Source organism: Colossoma macropomum, unplaced genomic scaffold (genome assembly GCF_904425465.1).
Source record: "Colossoma macropomum unplaced genomic scaffold, Colossoma_macropomum, whole genome shotgun sequence".
In the NCBI taxonomy this organism is placed as follows: Eukaryota; Metazoa; Chordata; class Actinopteri; order Characiformes; family Serrasalmidae; genus Colossoma; species Colossoma macropomum.
Window position 1 is genome coordinate 8536231 of NW_023494784.1, and position 17400 is coordinate 8553630.

Consider the following 17400-nt stretch of genomic DNA (forward strand, 5'->3'; position numbering starts at 1 on the left):
CCCTCACAGAGCAGGTACTATTTGGGTGGTGGATCATTCTCAGCACTGCAGTGACACTGACGTGGTGGTGGTGTGTTAGTGTGTGTTGTGCTGGTCTGAGTGGATCAGACACAGCAGTGCTGCTGGAGTTTTTAAACACCTCAGTGTCACTGCTGGACTGAGAATAGTCCACCAACCAAAAATATCCAGCCAACAGCGTCCTGTGGGCAGCGTCCTGTGACCACTGATGAAGGACTAGAGGATGACCAACACAAACTGTGCAGCAGCAGATGAGCTATCGTCTCTGACTTTACATCTACAAGGTGGACTGACAAGGTAGGAGTGTCTAATAGAGTGGACAGGGAGTGGACACAGTGTTTAAAAACTCCAGCAGCACTGCTGTGTCTGATCCACTCAGACCAGCACAACACTAACACACCACCACGTCAGTGTTACTGCAGAACTGAGAATGATCCACCACCCAAATAGTACCTGCTCTGTGAGGGTCCATGGGGGTCCTGACCACTGAAGAACAGGTTAAAGTGGGTTAACAAAGTATGCAGAGAAACAGATGGACTACAGTCTGTAACTGTAGAACTACAAAGTGCACCTATATAGTAAGTGGAGCTGATAAAATGGACAATGAGCATAAAAAAGGAGGTGGTCATAATGTTATGCCTGATCGGTGTATAAACCCTGTTTAATGTTTAAACATTCATTTGCCAGTTGCTGTCCTCGGTGCTGAACACTCAGTTTACATAGCAACAGAGAGAAAGAGAGAGAGGACAGAGAGAGAAAGAAAGAGAGAGGGAGAGTTAACTCTGGTTAACTTTAATAAAGTCAGTATGTTTGTTATGTTCAAACATAAACATATTCGTATGTTTCATACTTCCATTATCTTCAGTTAAGCCAGCACTTCGGTCAGTTTTAACAACATCTGTATTTTGGTCATCATCACTAAAATCCGTACTTCTGTTATCTTTAATTCAGTACATTGGCTGTACTGAATTAATTGAGTACTCTGTTTATCAGGCCATACGTAATAAATTCATCATTAACGATCTCTGTGCTTCTGTTTTGTCTGATGAAGGGAGAACACTCGTCATCCTTGACTACATTAGTTCTCTGTATAGCATTAATTAAGTCAGTACTTACTTGATCTTTGAAGAAGTCAGTACTTTGATTAACTTTAATAAACGTAGTATTCATTATCTTTGAAAAAGTCAACTCTGTGTTAATCTGAGCTCCTGTCGGCTCTTTGGCAAAATCAGCAGTTTTAGTCATCTTTAATAAAATCTGTTTCATTCTGTTATATTTAACACATTTATTAGAGTGGTCATCTTAATCAAGTCAATGTTTTGGTCATCTTTACTATACAGAGTCAGTGTTCTGGTTAATTTTAATAAATAATCTTAAGAAAGGCAATAACTCTTTACCAACGTCAGTACTTTTATTACCTTGAAGAAGTTCAGTACTCTGGTTATCTGTAATTATGCTAGTACTCTGGTTAACATTAGGAAATATATTAGTCTGATCACCTGTAATATCATCAGTACTGTATTCATCTTCAATATATTCAGTACTGTTAATGTTTTCAAGAACTTCAGGTTAATTGTAATAATAAAGGACTCCAATTAACGTTACGAAATTGATGATCTGATTGTCTTTAAGTTTGCCAGTTCTTGAATTCAACATGCCTACTTTGGTCATCTGTAATGAAGCCAGCACTCTGGTTATCTTACATAAAGTCAAGAGTTCAGTTATCTCGAAAAAAAAGTCAGTACTCTGGTTAACTTCAATAAAGTTTGTTGTCTTTTTTATCTCTAATACACTCGGTACTCTGATTAACAATAGTCAGTAGTTATTTTATCTCAAAAGTTAACTTTAATAAAGTCAGTAATCTGGTTAACTTTAATAAAGTCAGTACTCTAATTAACTTTGAAAAAGTCAGTACTCTAGTTAACTTTAAAAAAGTCAGTAATCTGGTTAACTTTAATAAAGTCAGTACTCTAGTTAACATTTATATAGTCAGTAATCTGGTCAACTTTAATAAAGTCAGTACTCTAGGTAACATTTATATAGTCAGAACTGTGGCTATTTTTATTACAATCAGTATTCTAGTTAATGTTAATAAAGTCAGTACTCTGGTTAACTTTAATAAAGTCAGTACTCTGGTTAACTTTGATAAAGTCAGTACTCTCATTAACTTTGATAAAGTCAGTACTCTAGTTAACGTTAATAAAGTCAGTACTCTGGTTATTTTTAATGAAGTTAGTATTCTGGTTAACTTCAATAAAGTCAGTACTCTGGTTAACTTGAATATAGTAAGTAGTCTAGTTAACTTTAACAAATTCAGTACTCTGGTTAACTTTAATAAAGTCAGTACTCTGGTTAAATTTAATGAAGTCAGTACTCTGGTTAACTTCAATAAAGTCAGTACTCTGGTTAAATTTAACGAAGTCAGTACTTTGGTACATTCCAATTGAGTCTGTACTCTGCTATATTTAATAAAGGTAGCACTCCGGTACATTCTAATAAAGTCAGTACTCTGGATAACTTTAATAAAATCAGTACTCTAGTTAACTTTAATAAAGTCAGTACTCTGGTTAACTTTAATAAAATCAGTACTCTAGTTAACTTTAATAAAGTCAGTACTCTGGTTAACTTTAATAAAATCAGTACTCTAGGTAACTTTAATAAAGCCATTACTCTGGTACAGTCTAATAAATCAGAACTCTGGTTGACTTTGATAAAATCAGTACTCTGGTACATTCTAATAAAGTCAGTACTGTGGTTAACTTTAATAAAGTCAGTATTCTGGTTAACTTTAACAAAGTCAGTACTCTGTTTAACTTTAATAAAGTCAGTGCTCTGGTTAACTTTAATAAAGTCAGGAAAATGAACTCAGTATTCTGGTCATATCATATTAAATCATTATTATGATGTTTCTGAACTACAGTAGATAAACTGAGCAGGTAACAGAGGGACACTGATAAGGAAACAAACACTGAATCATTTAGCGCTGCTTTGGACTTTGACCAGCAGCACAACTTTATTTTCTTTGTTTCCTTGGTAGCGAAACAAACGAGCCCAGTGTTTTGGGTCAAAGGCACTTTAGCATGGAGATGAAGTCTTTTGAATATTAGTATAAACATAAAGATAAATGTAGAGAAAGAAAAGACATAATCTAATGTTCTAGCAAGTATACACATACAATACTACATCACTGTGGTTATTTACTGCTTATTTGTTGTTTTTTCAGTATAAAGTCTACTGAAGTATTTCACTGTTGAGATGAGTATTAATTATTTAGGCAAGAAAGTAAAGTTTACTTTACTTTACTTTAGAACTTATTCCAAGTTTACAGTTTATTATAGTGGTGAACTAGTAATCTAGTATATTCTAATAAAGTCAGTACACTGGTTAAATTTGATAAAGTCAGTACTCTAGTTAACTTTAAAAAAGTCAGTACTCAGGCTAACTTTGATACAGTCAGTACTCTGGGTAACTTTGATAAAGTCAGTACTAGGGGTGTGGGGAAAAATCGATTCCTAGATGCATCACGATACGGACGTGAACGATTCTGAATCGATTCACAAATGTCAAAAATTGGTTTTCTAAATATTTGATTTATAACATAATGTTGACGGAACGCAAAAGGCAGAATTTGGAAGTGGGTAAGAGCAGCGCCTGGACAGTTTTGAGAATTGCCGTGCAGACTGCAGGTCACATAGCAATGATGCGTTGCTGTCCATGTACTCTGGTGAACTTTAATAAAGTCAGTCCTCTGGTAAACTTTAGTAAAGTTAGTACTCTGGTGAACTTTAATAAAGTCAGTACTCTGGTGAAATTTAATAAAGTCAGTACTCTGCTGAACTCTAATAAAGTCAGTACTCTGCTGAACTCTAATAAAGTCAGTACTCTGGTGAACTTTAATAAAGTCAGTACTCTGGTGAACTTTAATAAAGTCAGTACTCTTGCTAACTTTAATAAAGTCAGTACTCTTGTGAACTTTAATAAAGTCAGTACTCTGGTTAAATTTAATGAAGTCAGTACTTTGGTACATTCCAATAAAGTCTGCACACTGCTATATTTAATAAAGGTAGCACTCTGGTACATTCTAATAAAGTCAGTACTCTAGTTAACTTTAAAAAAGTCAGTACTCTGATTAACTTTAATAAAGTCACTACTCTAGGTAACTTTAATAAAGTCAGTACTCTGGTGAACTTTAATAAAGTCAGTTCTCTGGTACATTCTAATAAAGTCAGTACTCTAGTTAACTTTAATAAAGTCAGTATTCTTGTTAACTTTAATAAAGTCAGTACTCTGGTGAACTTTAATAAAGTCAGTTCTCTGGTACATTCTAATAAAGTCAGTACTCTAGTTAACTTTAATAAAGTCAGTATTCTTGTTAACTTTAATAAAGTCAGTACTCTGGTGAACTTTAATAAAGTCAGTTCTCTGGTGAACTTTAATAAAGTCGGTATTCTTGTTAACTTTAATAAAGTCAGTACTCTGGTGAACTTTAATAAAGTCAGTACTCTAGTTAACTTTAATAAAGTCAGTATTCTTGTTAACTTTAATAAAGTCAGTACTCTGGTTAAATTTAATAAAGTCAGTACTCTGGTTAAATTTAATGAAGTCAGTACTTTGGTACATTCCAATAAAGTCTGTACTCTGCTATATTTAATAAAGGTAGCACTCTGGTACATTCTTATAAAGTGTAACGAGACAGAAAGGGCCAGACGCTCGCGGTAAAAAACAAAAGATGAGGCTTTAATATCCAAGGGTTTGACAAGAATCATGGTCAGTAAACAGGCGTGAGTCAGATCCAAAACAGCAAAAAGGTACAAAATGGCAACCATAACCAGAGGGCAAAGGCAAAAGGGAAAAACCAGAAATCCAGAAAAACAGTCCAAACACAAAAAGGTAATCACAAACACACGGGAGAAACACTCAGTAGTTCTACAAGAGAAGCAATACCTCGCAATCTGGCTGAGCTAAAGCCCAGGCTTAAAAACTAAACTAAACAAGTCATGTGACATGGAACACAGGTGAACAGAGTTAGTATTCAGGAGACTGTGAGCGCTGATTGGAGCGTGAGGGAAGGTCAGAGGTCGTGTGAGTCAGGTGATCTCTCAGAGGGTTCTGGGAAATGGAGTCTGAGTGTGCCTCAGAGCCAGAGGGATGTGTGACATAAAGTTAGTACTCTGGTGAACATTAATAAAGTCGGTACTCTGGTGAACTTTAATAAAGTCGGTGCTCTGGTGAACTTTAATAAAGTCGGTGCTCTGGTGAACTTTAATAAAGTCGGTGCTCTGGTGAACTTTAATAAAGTCGGTACTCTGGTGAACTTTAATAAAGTCGGTGCTCTGGTGAACTTTAATAAAGTCGGTACTCTGGTGAACTTTAAGTACTGACTTTATTAAAGTTAAAGTCGGTACTCTGGTGAACTTTAATAAAGTCGGTACTCTGGTGAACTTTAATAAAGTCGGTACTCTCGTGAACATTAATAAAGTCAGTACTCTGGTGAACTTTAATAAAGTCGGTGCTCTGGTGAACTTTAATAAAGTCGGTATTCTCGTGAACTTTAATAAAGTCGGTACTCTGGTGAACTTTAATAAAGTCAGTACTCTGGTGAACTTTAGTAAAGTCAGTACTCTGGTGAACTTTAATAAAATCAGTACTCTGGTGAACTTTAGTAAAGTCAGTACTCTGGTGAACTTTAATAAAGTCGGTACTCTGGTGAACTTTAATAAAGTCAGTACTCTGGTGAACTTTAGTAAAGTCAGTACTCTGGTGAACTTTAATAAAGTCAGTACTCTGGTGAACTTTAATAAATCAGTACTCTGGTGAACTTTAATAAAGTCAGTACTCTGGTGAACTTTAATAAAGTCGGTACTCTAGTTAACTTTAGTAAAGTCGGTACTTTGGTGAACTTTAATAAAATCAGTACTCTGGTGAACTTTAATAAAGTCAGTACTCTGGTGAACTTTAGTAAAGTCGGTACTTTGGTGAACTTTAATAAAGTCAGTACTCTGGTGAACATTAATAAAGTCGGTACTCTGGTGAACTTTAGTAAAGTCGGTACTCTGGTGAACTTTAATAAAGTCAGTACTCTGGTGAACTTTAGTAAAGTCGGTGCTCTGGTGAACTTTAATAAAGTCGGTACTCTGGTGAACATTAATAAAGTCGGTACTCTGGTGAACTTTAGTAAAGTCGGTACTCTGGTGAACTTTAATAAATCAGTACTCTGGTGAACTTTAATAAAATCAGGAAATGAACTGATTTACAGTGAAATTATCTCAGATAATTCTCAGATGCTGTAAACCAATATTATTGATTTTTTTCTTGAAAAAATAAACAGTACATTGAGCTCTCTCTCTCTCCAGTTTGTATAGTGCATATGTGGAGACTAAATTGCATAAACATCCTGTTTTAAATTCACTGTTTTTTATGACATCACAAAAACAAACACGTTTACATACATCTGCCTGTATTCAGTCTACAGCAGTTAATCTCCGCCCACTTACACTGAAGTTATAAGGAGTGTTTCAACCTGGACTGCTTTACTTTTTAAGCACAATACAGGACATCCAATCAGAAGAGAGATCATTTATATATATTAGTCTTAAAGGCACAGTAACCAAAACAGCCTGTTTATCCATGAGACACAATGAGATGTTGGAAAATGTGCTTATAAAAATCCAATATGACTGTTTTGGCACATAAACCCAAACAGACGTCATAAGTGGGAAAAAATAAATACAACGAAAGTGTGGGATGGGGGTCTTTAGGAGAGCAGATATAAAAGCCTGTAATGAATCAGATCTGATTGATCTGCTGTTAGTGGAGAACAGCGCCTCAGTGTGGAGGAATACAGTAATGAACGAGTTAATACAGCAGTGTAACACACACACACACACACACACACACACACACACACACACACACACACATACACACACACACAGTTTTTAAACAGACTTACTGTTTACTTTCTGTCCCTTAATTGATCAGGATTTATTGATTGATTGATTGATTGTTTGGTTGATTTGTTAGTTAGTTAGTTAGTGTGTCTCTATAAATTTAATTTAATTATTATTGTTGTTGTTGTTGTTGTTGTTGTTGTTGTTGTTGTTGTTGTGTCATTGTGCTGCTTTCTGGGTCTCTGTATCCGCGCGTGCAGCTCGCGTGCCGCCCTCTGTTGGAGGTCGTGGAGGTTGTTGAGTAGAGGTCCGGTAATAAAGCATTAATAAACATTTATAAACTCCAAACTCTTTGTTTTTTTCCAGCTCATATTAATATACTATTTAATACATAATCTAGGATTGTGTTCGTCCTCATTACTGCATTTTATTATTAAACCTGTACAAATGATAAAGAATAACTCACTCATATAGAAATTACCACAAATATACATTTGCAGTGATTTTCCTGCTCTAATTAATACTAATAATACTACTACTACTACTACTACTACTACTAATAATAATAATAATAATAATAATAATAATAATAGCCTCAGCCCTTCCAGCACCATAATGATGCAATTATTATTATTATTATTATTATTATTATTATTATTATTGTTGTTGTTGTTGTTGTTGTTTCTTGTGCTGTAAACCATTTCTATTGATTTTTAGAAACACAAACCTCGTTCAGTGAGTGTGTGTGTGTGAGAAAGAGAGAGAGAGAGAGAGAGAGAGAGAGAAGATGATGATGAAGTGATAAACGGATGGGCTTGACAGATAGATAAATAGATAGATAGATAGATACATAGATAGATAGATAGATAGATAGATAGAGCTGTGCGTGCTGGTCCCGCGCGCTCTGCGCTGCGCTCGCGGACAGTGTGCAGTTCGTGTGCGCGCGCGCGAGCGGGCGCGAGGCGACAGATGGCCGCTCTCCTTCCTTTCTGTCTTTCTTTCTTTCCCAATAAAAGGCGGGGCGGGGGGGTATATTTCGGGGAGGGGGGTAGATTGGTGGGGTAAGGGTGTGTGTGAGTGTGTGTGTTTGTCTGTGTGTGTGGTTCTTGTCTTGCTATCCTTGTGAGGACTGCGTGTCCAGAGTGACAGGACAGCATGACATTTGTGCTGAAGTGGGGACATTTCGCCGCTCGTGCTTTTCACCACAACTTACACTTTTTTGGAAAAGCTAGAAAAGCAGAGGGACCGTGTTTCGGCCGCTGGGGTCGGGATGAGGGTCAGGGTCAGGGTCAGGGTGAGGAGCAGGTGTAGTGTTACTCGGCTACAGCGGCGCAAACATCAATAGAAATCAATGGAAGTCCTCACTACTCACGTAAGACCAACTCGCGCGTGTGAGAGTGTATCGGGGTTCTGGCTGATACAAATGGAAGAAAGTCACGTGACGCTCCAGGCCGTTTTCCTGACGTAGCCGGGGCCATATGGCGCGTGCCGGGGGGGAGGAAGAGGGGGAGGAGGAGTGGGGAGGGGGGTTAAGTGTGCGAGGGAGGGGTAAATGGGCGGGGCCTATCGGCACTCATTGGCGCGCGCGACTCCCGTGCAGCATCATCACCATCATCAACATCATCTGCGCGGATATAAAGCAGCGCGAGCTGCCCGCACCGCACACGCAGAGGAGGAAGAGGAGGACAAGGAGGAAGAAGAGGGAATGACACCCTGACACACACTCTCACACTCACAGGTACAGACACACACCTGATCCGCACACACACACACACACACACACACACGCACACTCAGGGTTTCCTCAGGTCTTCATTATTTATTTATTTATTCGCTCTAAAACGTTTTTATAGACTCTGATTTATCACGTAATCCTGTGCTGAGAGAATCTGTGCAGGTATTTATCTTTTACATCTCATTTATTCACTTATTTATCCGCTTTATTTACAGAATCTACACTGACTCTTAACTCTCACTCCTCTTTAAGAGCGAATATCAGCAGATATTTAACATTTGCACGATTTAAACACAGAATTTATACATTTATTTATTATTTTCAGCCTCTTTTACCTCAAATTTGGCTTCTATTCTTATTTTTGAGCAAAATCTACAGCAAAATTTACTCTGTACTTGAAATTATGATCTAATTCGTACAAATATTTAACATTTGCAATTGCACAGATTTACAGTTTGTGTTTTTTTTTCCTTTTTTCTTAAAAATATTGCTTCACTTTATCATTTATCATGACTGAAAACACATGAATAGAACATTTTCCCTTAATTCTGAGTCAGTTCACACTGTTATTCAGCACTTGCTCTTATTTAGTAAAGAATATCTGCAGGTATTTGACATTTTTCCTTCATTCTGAAAGAATTATGAAGTTTTTCTCTATTTATTTTAAGTTTTGGTAGAATTTATACAATTATCTCTGAATTGTGGTTGAATTTGAGTCTCTGTCGTGTTCATACGTGTCCCTTTCGTACCCAAAACGAGGCATTGCCAACACTAAATTCATCACTAAAGAATTTTTAAACACACATTTGATATTTTCCTCTGACGTATCACCTGATCTACACCTGTAGTCAGCCTTTAACCTGATATATGACAATATTTAAACATGTATTTGGCTTTTTACTCATTTTTATGTAGATATTTAGCTTTTTATGCAGCTTTTTTCTTATTTATGACAGATTTATTCAGGAATTTGGCTTTTATTTTCCATTTTCCTGCTTTGTACTCAGGTGTTGGGCTTTTTCCTCTTATTTATGACAGTATTCCTACAGTTAACAGTTTCATAGTGTTGTATATGGCTTAAAACAGTAGTTCTACAGCAATAAATAGGGCTGTTTTTATTTTCGTTGTATTGGTCCTATATAGACCCCCTTTTCAAGACTCTACACCTGAACAACTTGTCTTCAAATTTAACCAGACGGTACATCTTTAAGTCCTACAATTGGTGCCCTAGACACAGATTAAGTCCGGGACTAAACTGCGGTGCTGATGGCGGATGCGTTTCAGTCCGAGTTCAGGCTTAATCTGGGTCTGATTCTCTGTCCGCTACTGTTTGGACTTTAAACACACGACAAAACATGTGCTAGAGACTTTTATACAGACTGTTTGGGGGTTACAGTTCAACGTTAGAGGATCTGGACCAGTTTTAAACATGCGGATGCGTTTAGGAGGAACTGCTGAGGTTAATAAAGCTTCAAAACCTGATTCAGTTCACAGCTCCACTCTGTAATGTTACACTGAAGTTAAGGTGTCCACCTCTTTACACATAGAAACCAGGTTTGCTTTCAGTGCTTTTGGCAGATTTATGATGAAAAGAGATGTTTTTCAGCAGCTGTGCAGAAAATACTGATACTCAGATTGAGACAAACACAATCAGACACATGCAGATTGATGCAAACTCATTTTACAGCAGCTGTGAGGTGGTATGTATGGTTACGTGCTGTGAAATGAGAGCATATTTGTATATTTTAGCTCAGTTTATATTCAGAAAGTACTGCATTTATTCCGTAATAAGTAGCTGTTCTCCTAAATCTTACGGCACCTGAAGTTAAACCAGATACCATTTTTAAAGAAAAGGCATGTATTTTTCCTCCTATTTGTTCAAGTGTACAATCTTAAAAAATGGGGTCTATATAGTTTATTTAATGCTATAGAACTACTATTTTAAACCATATACAACAGGTTTTCCAACATGAACCATTTCACCAAATAGCAGCTTTTTCTCTGAATGTTTACAGTTATACTGCCTTTACTAAAGAACCATTAAAGAACCCACTTTTTAAAGGGTCTAATTCTGTTCTAAAGCCTTCTGTGCGTTTTATTTAATAATGATAATGATGTTTATTGTGTTGGTAGCTGTGTAGGTCAGTTGTGTTCATCCCCTGGTCTTGGTTGTTTGTTTGTTTGTTTGCTGAGCGCACGGAGGGATGAATTAGCAGGAGTTTATCTTACTCATGCTGCATTGACAGGGTTACATAAGAGCGCATTGCACCTATTAAGCAGTTATGATTCATGCGCATCCACCGTCAGCACAAATTTTCCAAAGGCAAGTGATCGCTGTCCGAAGAAAAACATGCATCTCCATTTTTTTGGTCGATTTTTTCTTTTCTACATCTTCTGAGCGAGGGAGCCGACCTTCACATCGTGCGAGAATTTCATGATGATTGGACGAACAGAAACGCTCCAAAATAGCTGGGAAAAATTTCTCTTTCCATTCACTTACATTGAAAGTTAAGCGCGTTTTTGCTCTCTCCTGTAAAGTTGCATTTTTTGGAGATGCTAGTTTTTCTCTGGACATCGACTGTAATATATTGCAATGTCTCTGTGCGCGCGCCCCACTCACGAGCTCTCCTTTCTGTCCACCCCACAGCTCAACCATGACGAAGTCCTACACGGAGCCCAACGCCATGCTCGAGCCGCAGGCCAGCGCGCACTGGGCGGACGAGCGCGAGGCGGCGGCGGAGAGCGCGCAGAAGAAGAAGGCGAGCAAGGAGGCGGAGAACGACGAGGAGGTCCTGAACCAGCTCGAGGACGAGATGGGAGGAGAGGAGGAGGAGGAGGAGGACGAGGAGGAAGAGGACGAGGAGGAGGACGAGGGCGACGAGGCCAAGCCAAAGAGGCGCGGGCCCAAGAAGAAGAAGATGACCAAGGCGCGCCTGCAGCGCTTCAAGCTGAGGCGCATGAAGGCGAACGCGCGCGAGAGGAACCGCATGCACGGCCTGAACGACGCGCTCGAGAGCCTGCGCAAGGTCGTGCCGTGCTACTCCAAGACGCAGAAGCTGTCCAAGATCGAGACGCTGCGCTTGGCCAAGAACTACATCTGGGCGCTGTCCGAAATCCTGCGCTCGGGCAAGAGCCCGGACCTCATGTCCTTCGTCCAGGCGCTCTGCAAGGGTCTCTCGCAGCCCACCACCAACCTGGTGGCCGGCTGCTTGCAGCTCAACCCGAGGACTTTCCTCCCGGAACAGAGCCAGGAGATGCACCACCACGCGCACGCGGTCGGTGCCCCTCCCCACTTCGCCGCGCACCCGTACGCGTACCAGACGCCGGGCCTCCCGAGCCCCCCCTACGGCACCATGGACAGCTCCCACTTCTTCCACGTCAAGCCGCCTCACGCGTACGGCGGAAGCGGCGGGGTCGGGGGCGGCGGAGGCGGCGGTGGCGGGGGTGCGGGCGCGCTCGAGCCGTTCTTCGACGCCGCCGCGGCCGTGGCGCTCGCGGACTGCGCCAACAGCCCCTCCTTCGACGGGCCGCTCAGCCCGCCTCTGAGCGTCAACGGAAACTTCTCGTTCAAGCACGAGCCCCCGACCGCGGACTTCGAGAAGAGCTACGCGTTCGGCGTGCACTACCAGGCGGCGGCGGGTCTCGCGCAAGGCCATGCGTCTCTGTACGCGGGCTCCGCGCAGCGTTGCGACCTGCCCATGGAAAGCGTCATGGCGTACGAGGGCCACTCTCATCACGAGCGGGTCATGAACGCGCAGCTCAACGCCATATTTCACGACTCGTGACTCTAACGTTCGACTATTCGGTACTTTCCAGCAGAGACTATACATTTGGTGAACTGCAGAGGCTAATCGACGATTCGAACGATTATTCGGTATTTAACCTGGACGAACATTTCCAGAGACTCCTCAACTATTCGGTATTTCAACCCCCCCACAGACTCAGACTATCCGACTGCTCGACTATTCGGCATTTTGTCTGGCTTTTTTCCAACTATTTGACTATTCGGTATTTTGTCATTTTGACTGTGCAGTCGTACCTTGCAGGGTTGAACCTTTTGCAGAGACTGGTCGACTAATCGATTTTGTGCGTGTCATGGTAATTCCGTTTATGGCTGATGCAAGAAGAGAAAAGGAAAGGAAGAAAGAAAGAAAGAAAGAGGAAGAAGAGCAACCACACATTATATGCTTAATCTTATGTATTGTATTTATTGTCGTTCTACTGCCTTTAGGGAGAAAAGAGAGAGAATGCATATTCTCATCCACCTTATGTATTGTATTTCTATAGCGCTTCTATACTGTGCATCGTGGTCACAGATGGAAATAGGGTGTGACCTTATTCAGAATGTGTTAATTATCCATGTTACAAGAGGGAAAAAAAAGAAAAAAAAATAGAAAAAAAATCACGAGCAATAATTTGGAAACTATGCAATTTTTAATCGAATACTGGGCCAATTATAGAAATGAATAGAGATTGCTATATTTTTCAACCTACTACATTTTACTACTTATCTATCCCATACTGAATTATTTTGTTGTGATTTTGTATAGAATTGTTAATTTTTATATAAAGTCGAATTCCTGCGTCACTCCATGCAACTCCACGTTAATGTTTTATAAAAACGGATTTATCTCGTTTATAAGAAACAGCAGCAGAATCATTCTAGTAATAAAGAAAAGGAAGGGAAGGAGGAAGAGGAGGAGGAGGAGGAAGAGGAGGTGGAACCAGCAGGCAAAGTGCTTCACAATCTGTTACGTTGCCTTAGCAGTCAATCATTTACTGTAAAAAAAAAAGAATAAAAATAAAAAAATAATCATGCAAAATTGCACAAACGCGATCCTTCGTCTCCTTCCAACAACGATTAATCGTCTGAATCACGGACAATATTCAACTGTTTGAGTGCTGGGAAAGATTTTGGTGTTAGAAAAGTGTTGATGTTGTACATAAAAAGCTTGACTATCACCTGGAAATTGCAATTGCACCCTGTAAAAGAAAAAAAAAGAAAAAAGTGAAACGAGGGGCCTGTCTTTTCAAAATGAAAATAAATGAAATGAACTTTATTATCACTGCTCAGTTTATTCATGTCTTTGAATGGGAAGTTAGGTGGTCTAACCAGTTTTATACCACTTTTATTTTAAACACAGTTTAAAAAATCACAATAATTTTAATGTATAAAGCAAATTTGACTTTGGAAAAGAATTTTAATTGCAATTATTTTCTCAAGTCGAAATTCTCTTTAATGCATTTGCATTTGAGATCTGTGAACAGAGTAAAGTGACTGAGTTGGACGTCAAACCACAAAAATACACTCTTATCAGGATGGTTCTTCAATGGTTCTTTTGTAAAGATAGTGGTTCCATATAGAACCATGAACCCTCAAAGAACCATTTGCATGCTTAAATCGTTCTTTGCGTGGAGGAAAAGTTTTCCAGATTGATGGAGAATGTGTTGCATATATGGTTCTGTGTAGTACCTTTTTGACAGGGGTTCTTTATAGCACCAAAAACGGTTTTGCTATTTTGACAATGTCAGGCTTGTAACAATAAAAGAACCCTTTTTTGGTGCTACATAGAACCATATACAACACATTCCCCATCAGCCTGAAGAACAATTTCATCACGTTAAGAAACATTCAAGCATGCAAATGGCTGTTTTGGTGTTTATGGTTCCATATGGAACCACTGTCTTTACTAAAGAACCCTTGGAGAACCATACTTTAGGAGTGTGCTCTGAATGGGTCAGACGCTGACGGGCTGTACGGTTCGCCTCCTGGAGGAATCCTGGCCATCCTGGTCCTCTGGTTTCCTGTTCATTTGGCCGGTTGCTGCTGCTGCAGTGGACAGGTTGCTGCACCATATGGCCGCTTTTGTTCAGCCTCGATTGTCCAAAGTTGTTGGATCACTAGATTCACTCCGGGCTGTTTGCAAATACCGCTACGAAATGCGCGCAAAGAGTTGTGAGAATGCGCAACAGCAGCGCCACAGCTCAGCCCCGGAGCTTGACTGCGGTGTCTGATTTAACCTGACGGTTTAATTCTGATTTAGAAGCGTTTCATCCCGACGGAATTAGGGTTCATTCTGGATTAAAACTCCTCAAATCCGATCCTTTCCGTCAGTGAAAGATCATTACAATCATTAATAATATCCAACAGACTGAGTTCTGTGGAAAAAACATCCGGTTTGTCTTAAAGTGGCCTCATTTATCTACAATGTAAAAGTCTCATTTATCTTAAAGAGAAAAGCCTGAATTATATTAAATAAGTCTGATTTATTTTAATGAGTAAAGTCAGATTGTCCTAGTCTGATCATCTTCAAGGTGTAAGTCTGCATGGAATAAATCTGATTTATTTTAATACGTTTTTAAATTTGTTTTACAGGTGTAATCTGGTTTATCTTAAATAAGTCTGACTTTTCTTAAAGATATAAGTCTGATTGTCTTAGTCGTATTATCATAAAGTTATACTGGTTTAACTTCAATAAGTCTGACTTATTTTAAAGTTATTAGTCTGGTTTAATTTAAATAAGTCTGGTTTATGTTGCAGATATATACCTGAATTATTGTAAAAATATAAACATTTAAATTATCTTAAACAACTTTGATTCATCCTTAAAGTATATACATCTCATTCATCCTAAACATGTAAGTCTGATTATCCCAAATTCATTTGATTATCTTAAAGATATAGCTATTTATTTATTTTAAGTCTGATGTATGTTAATAAGTGATTTATCTTAAAGATGGAAGTCTGATTTATTTTTATAAGGCTGATTTATCTCAATAATACAAGTCTGATTTATTTGAAAGGTATTAGTCCAATTTGTTTTAATAAGTCTGATTTATTTTAAAGATATAGGTGATTATTTTAAAAAGTCTGATTTATTTTAATGATATAAGTCTGATTTATTTTGATGAATCTGATTTATTTTAAAGGTATAAGTCTGATTTATTTTAATAAGTCTGATTATTCTAGAGGAATAAGTCCGATTTATTTGAATAAGTCTGATTTATGTTAAAGAAACATCTGATTTATTTTAATAATTCTGATTTACTGTAAAGGTATAACTGATTTTTAAATAAGTCTGATTTATTTTAATAAGTCTGATTTATTTTAAAGGAATAACTCAAATTTATTTAAAATGACTGATTTACTGTTAATGCATAACTTTGATTTTGTAATAAGTCTTACTTTAAGAACTCCTATTCAGTCGATTATTTTAATAACTCTTATTCAGTCTGATTATTTCAATAACTCTTATTTAGTCTGATTATTTTAACGACTCTTAATTAGTCTGATTATTTTAACAACTCTTATTCAGTCTGGTTATTTTAATAACTTTTAATTAGTCTGATTATTTTAATAACTCTTATTCAGTCTGATTATTTTAGTTTGATTTCTTTTCCTGTAAAAGTTTAACTCTGGTTTATTTTAATAACTCTGGTTTCCTGTGCGTCGCTCTGCTTTAGTCTACACAGGTCGCTCTGCTCTCTCTCTCTCTCTCTCTCTCTCTCTCTCTCTCTCTCTCTCTCTCTGTCTCTCTCTATCTCTCTGCTTTGCGGACTCGGTCGTGTCCCTGAGTTGGACTCTCTGACTGAGCGGCCTGTTTGTTCCGATCTGTCCGCGCTGAGGCTGAGAGACCTGGAAGAGAAGGACTGGAGAACGGAGCACGGACGGAAATGACAATGGCAGAGTGGCAGGGCCACTGGGGGCGTAAGGGGGGGCGGGGTCGGGTACAAGGGGGTCGAGGTGGAGTTGAAGTCTTTATCCTGAATCAGCAGTTTTTTACACTCAGTAACTTCCAGCGAAGGAGGAAAAGGCCGTGTTTGTCTGAGAGAGAGCGAGAGGAATAAAGACACAGCTCTGCTCTTCCTCCTCCACCATCGCTCCCTCACTCACATCCCACCATCACTTATGCAAAGCGAGTGTGCCACAGATGTTACTACTGCAGGGGAGGCTTTAATTTATGGAGAATGATCCCTTTTTTATGCATGGACACTCACCGCATAACCCAGCAGCTCCGTCATCGGGGAGAACAGCGCGAGCCTCACAGAACACTCCGAGTTTTACAGCGCGCGCTTATTTATTTATTTATTTATTTAGAGGTGCCACCCACGCAAGAAAACACCACCTCTACAAATGTGATTAGGCTTTAATCGAATATCCTGGCGGACAATAAAAACTCCTCTGAACACAGAAACCTACTTGATTCAATTAAACAGGCCGAGTTTCAGACTGTGTGTGTGTGTGGGGCGGGGGTGAACCTTTGGGGGGGGTAATTAATCACGGTGTAATTTATAAAACAATCGATGCACAACTATAGCTGCAAAATCTAGTTTTGGTTTTTTTTAAAAAAAAATATATATATATATATATATATATGTAAACAAATTAATTGTTATATTTGTTATTAACATTGTGCCCATCTGTGCTTTTTAAATCACATAATATTAAAAAAAAGTACAAATTAATCCCCTAAATCTGTTACCAAGGTGTGGAAAAGCAGAGCAGCTGTGTATAAAAGAAGAACACCAGATCAAATCTTCAGATTATTAGAAAAAAATACAAAATAATACAAAATTATAAATAAACACATAAAAAGCAGCGCCTTTTAAAACGCCCCCCTGCTCTTTCTGACTGTTTCAGGCAAAATAAAAGTCCTAGATATCCACGAGAATGGTCATTTCGTGTACTGTTGTGATGTTGTTATGTTATTCTATGGATTCCTGCGGTACCGTGTTGGAGCTGTCCAAGGTGCTGAC

The 17400-nt window shown here is 38.7% G+C and overlaps 1 protein-coding gene across 1 annotated transcript; it reads left to right on the forward strand.

The window, feature by feature from the left end:
* The first annotated feature begins 8453 nt into the window (after positions 1-8453).
* Positions 8454-13651, forward strand: neurod1 (neuronal differentiation 1). Its single transcript, XM_036577245.1, has 2 exons — positions 8454-8646; positions 11291-13651. The coding sequence occupies exon 2, from the start codon at positions 11298-11300 to the stop codon at positions 12426-12428; it is 1131 nt and encodes a 376-aa protein (XP_036433138.1). The 5' UTR covers positions 8454-8646; positions 11291-11297; the 3' UTR covers positions 12429-13651.
* The last annotated feature ends 3749 nt before the right edge of the window (positions 13652-17400 follow it).

Bases quoted from the DNA above. Each gene is read 5' to 3' on its own strand.
- neurod1 (XM_036577245.1), top strand. From the start codon at position 11,298: ATGACGAAGTCCTACACGGAGCCCAACGCCATGCTCGAGCCGCAGGCC.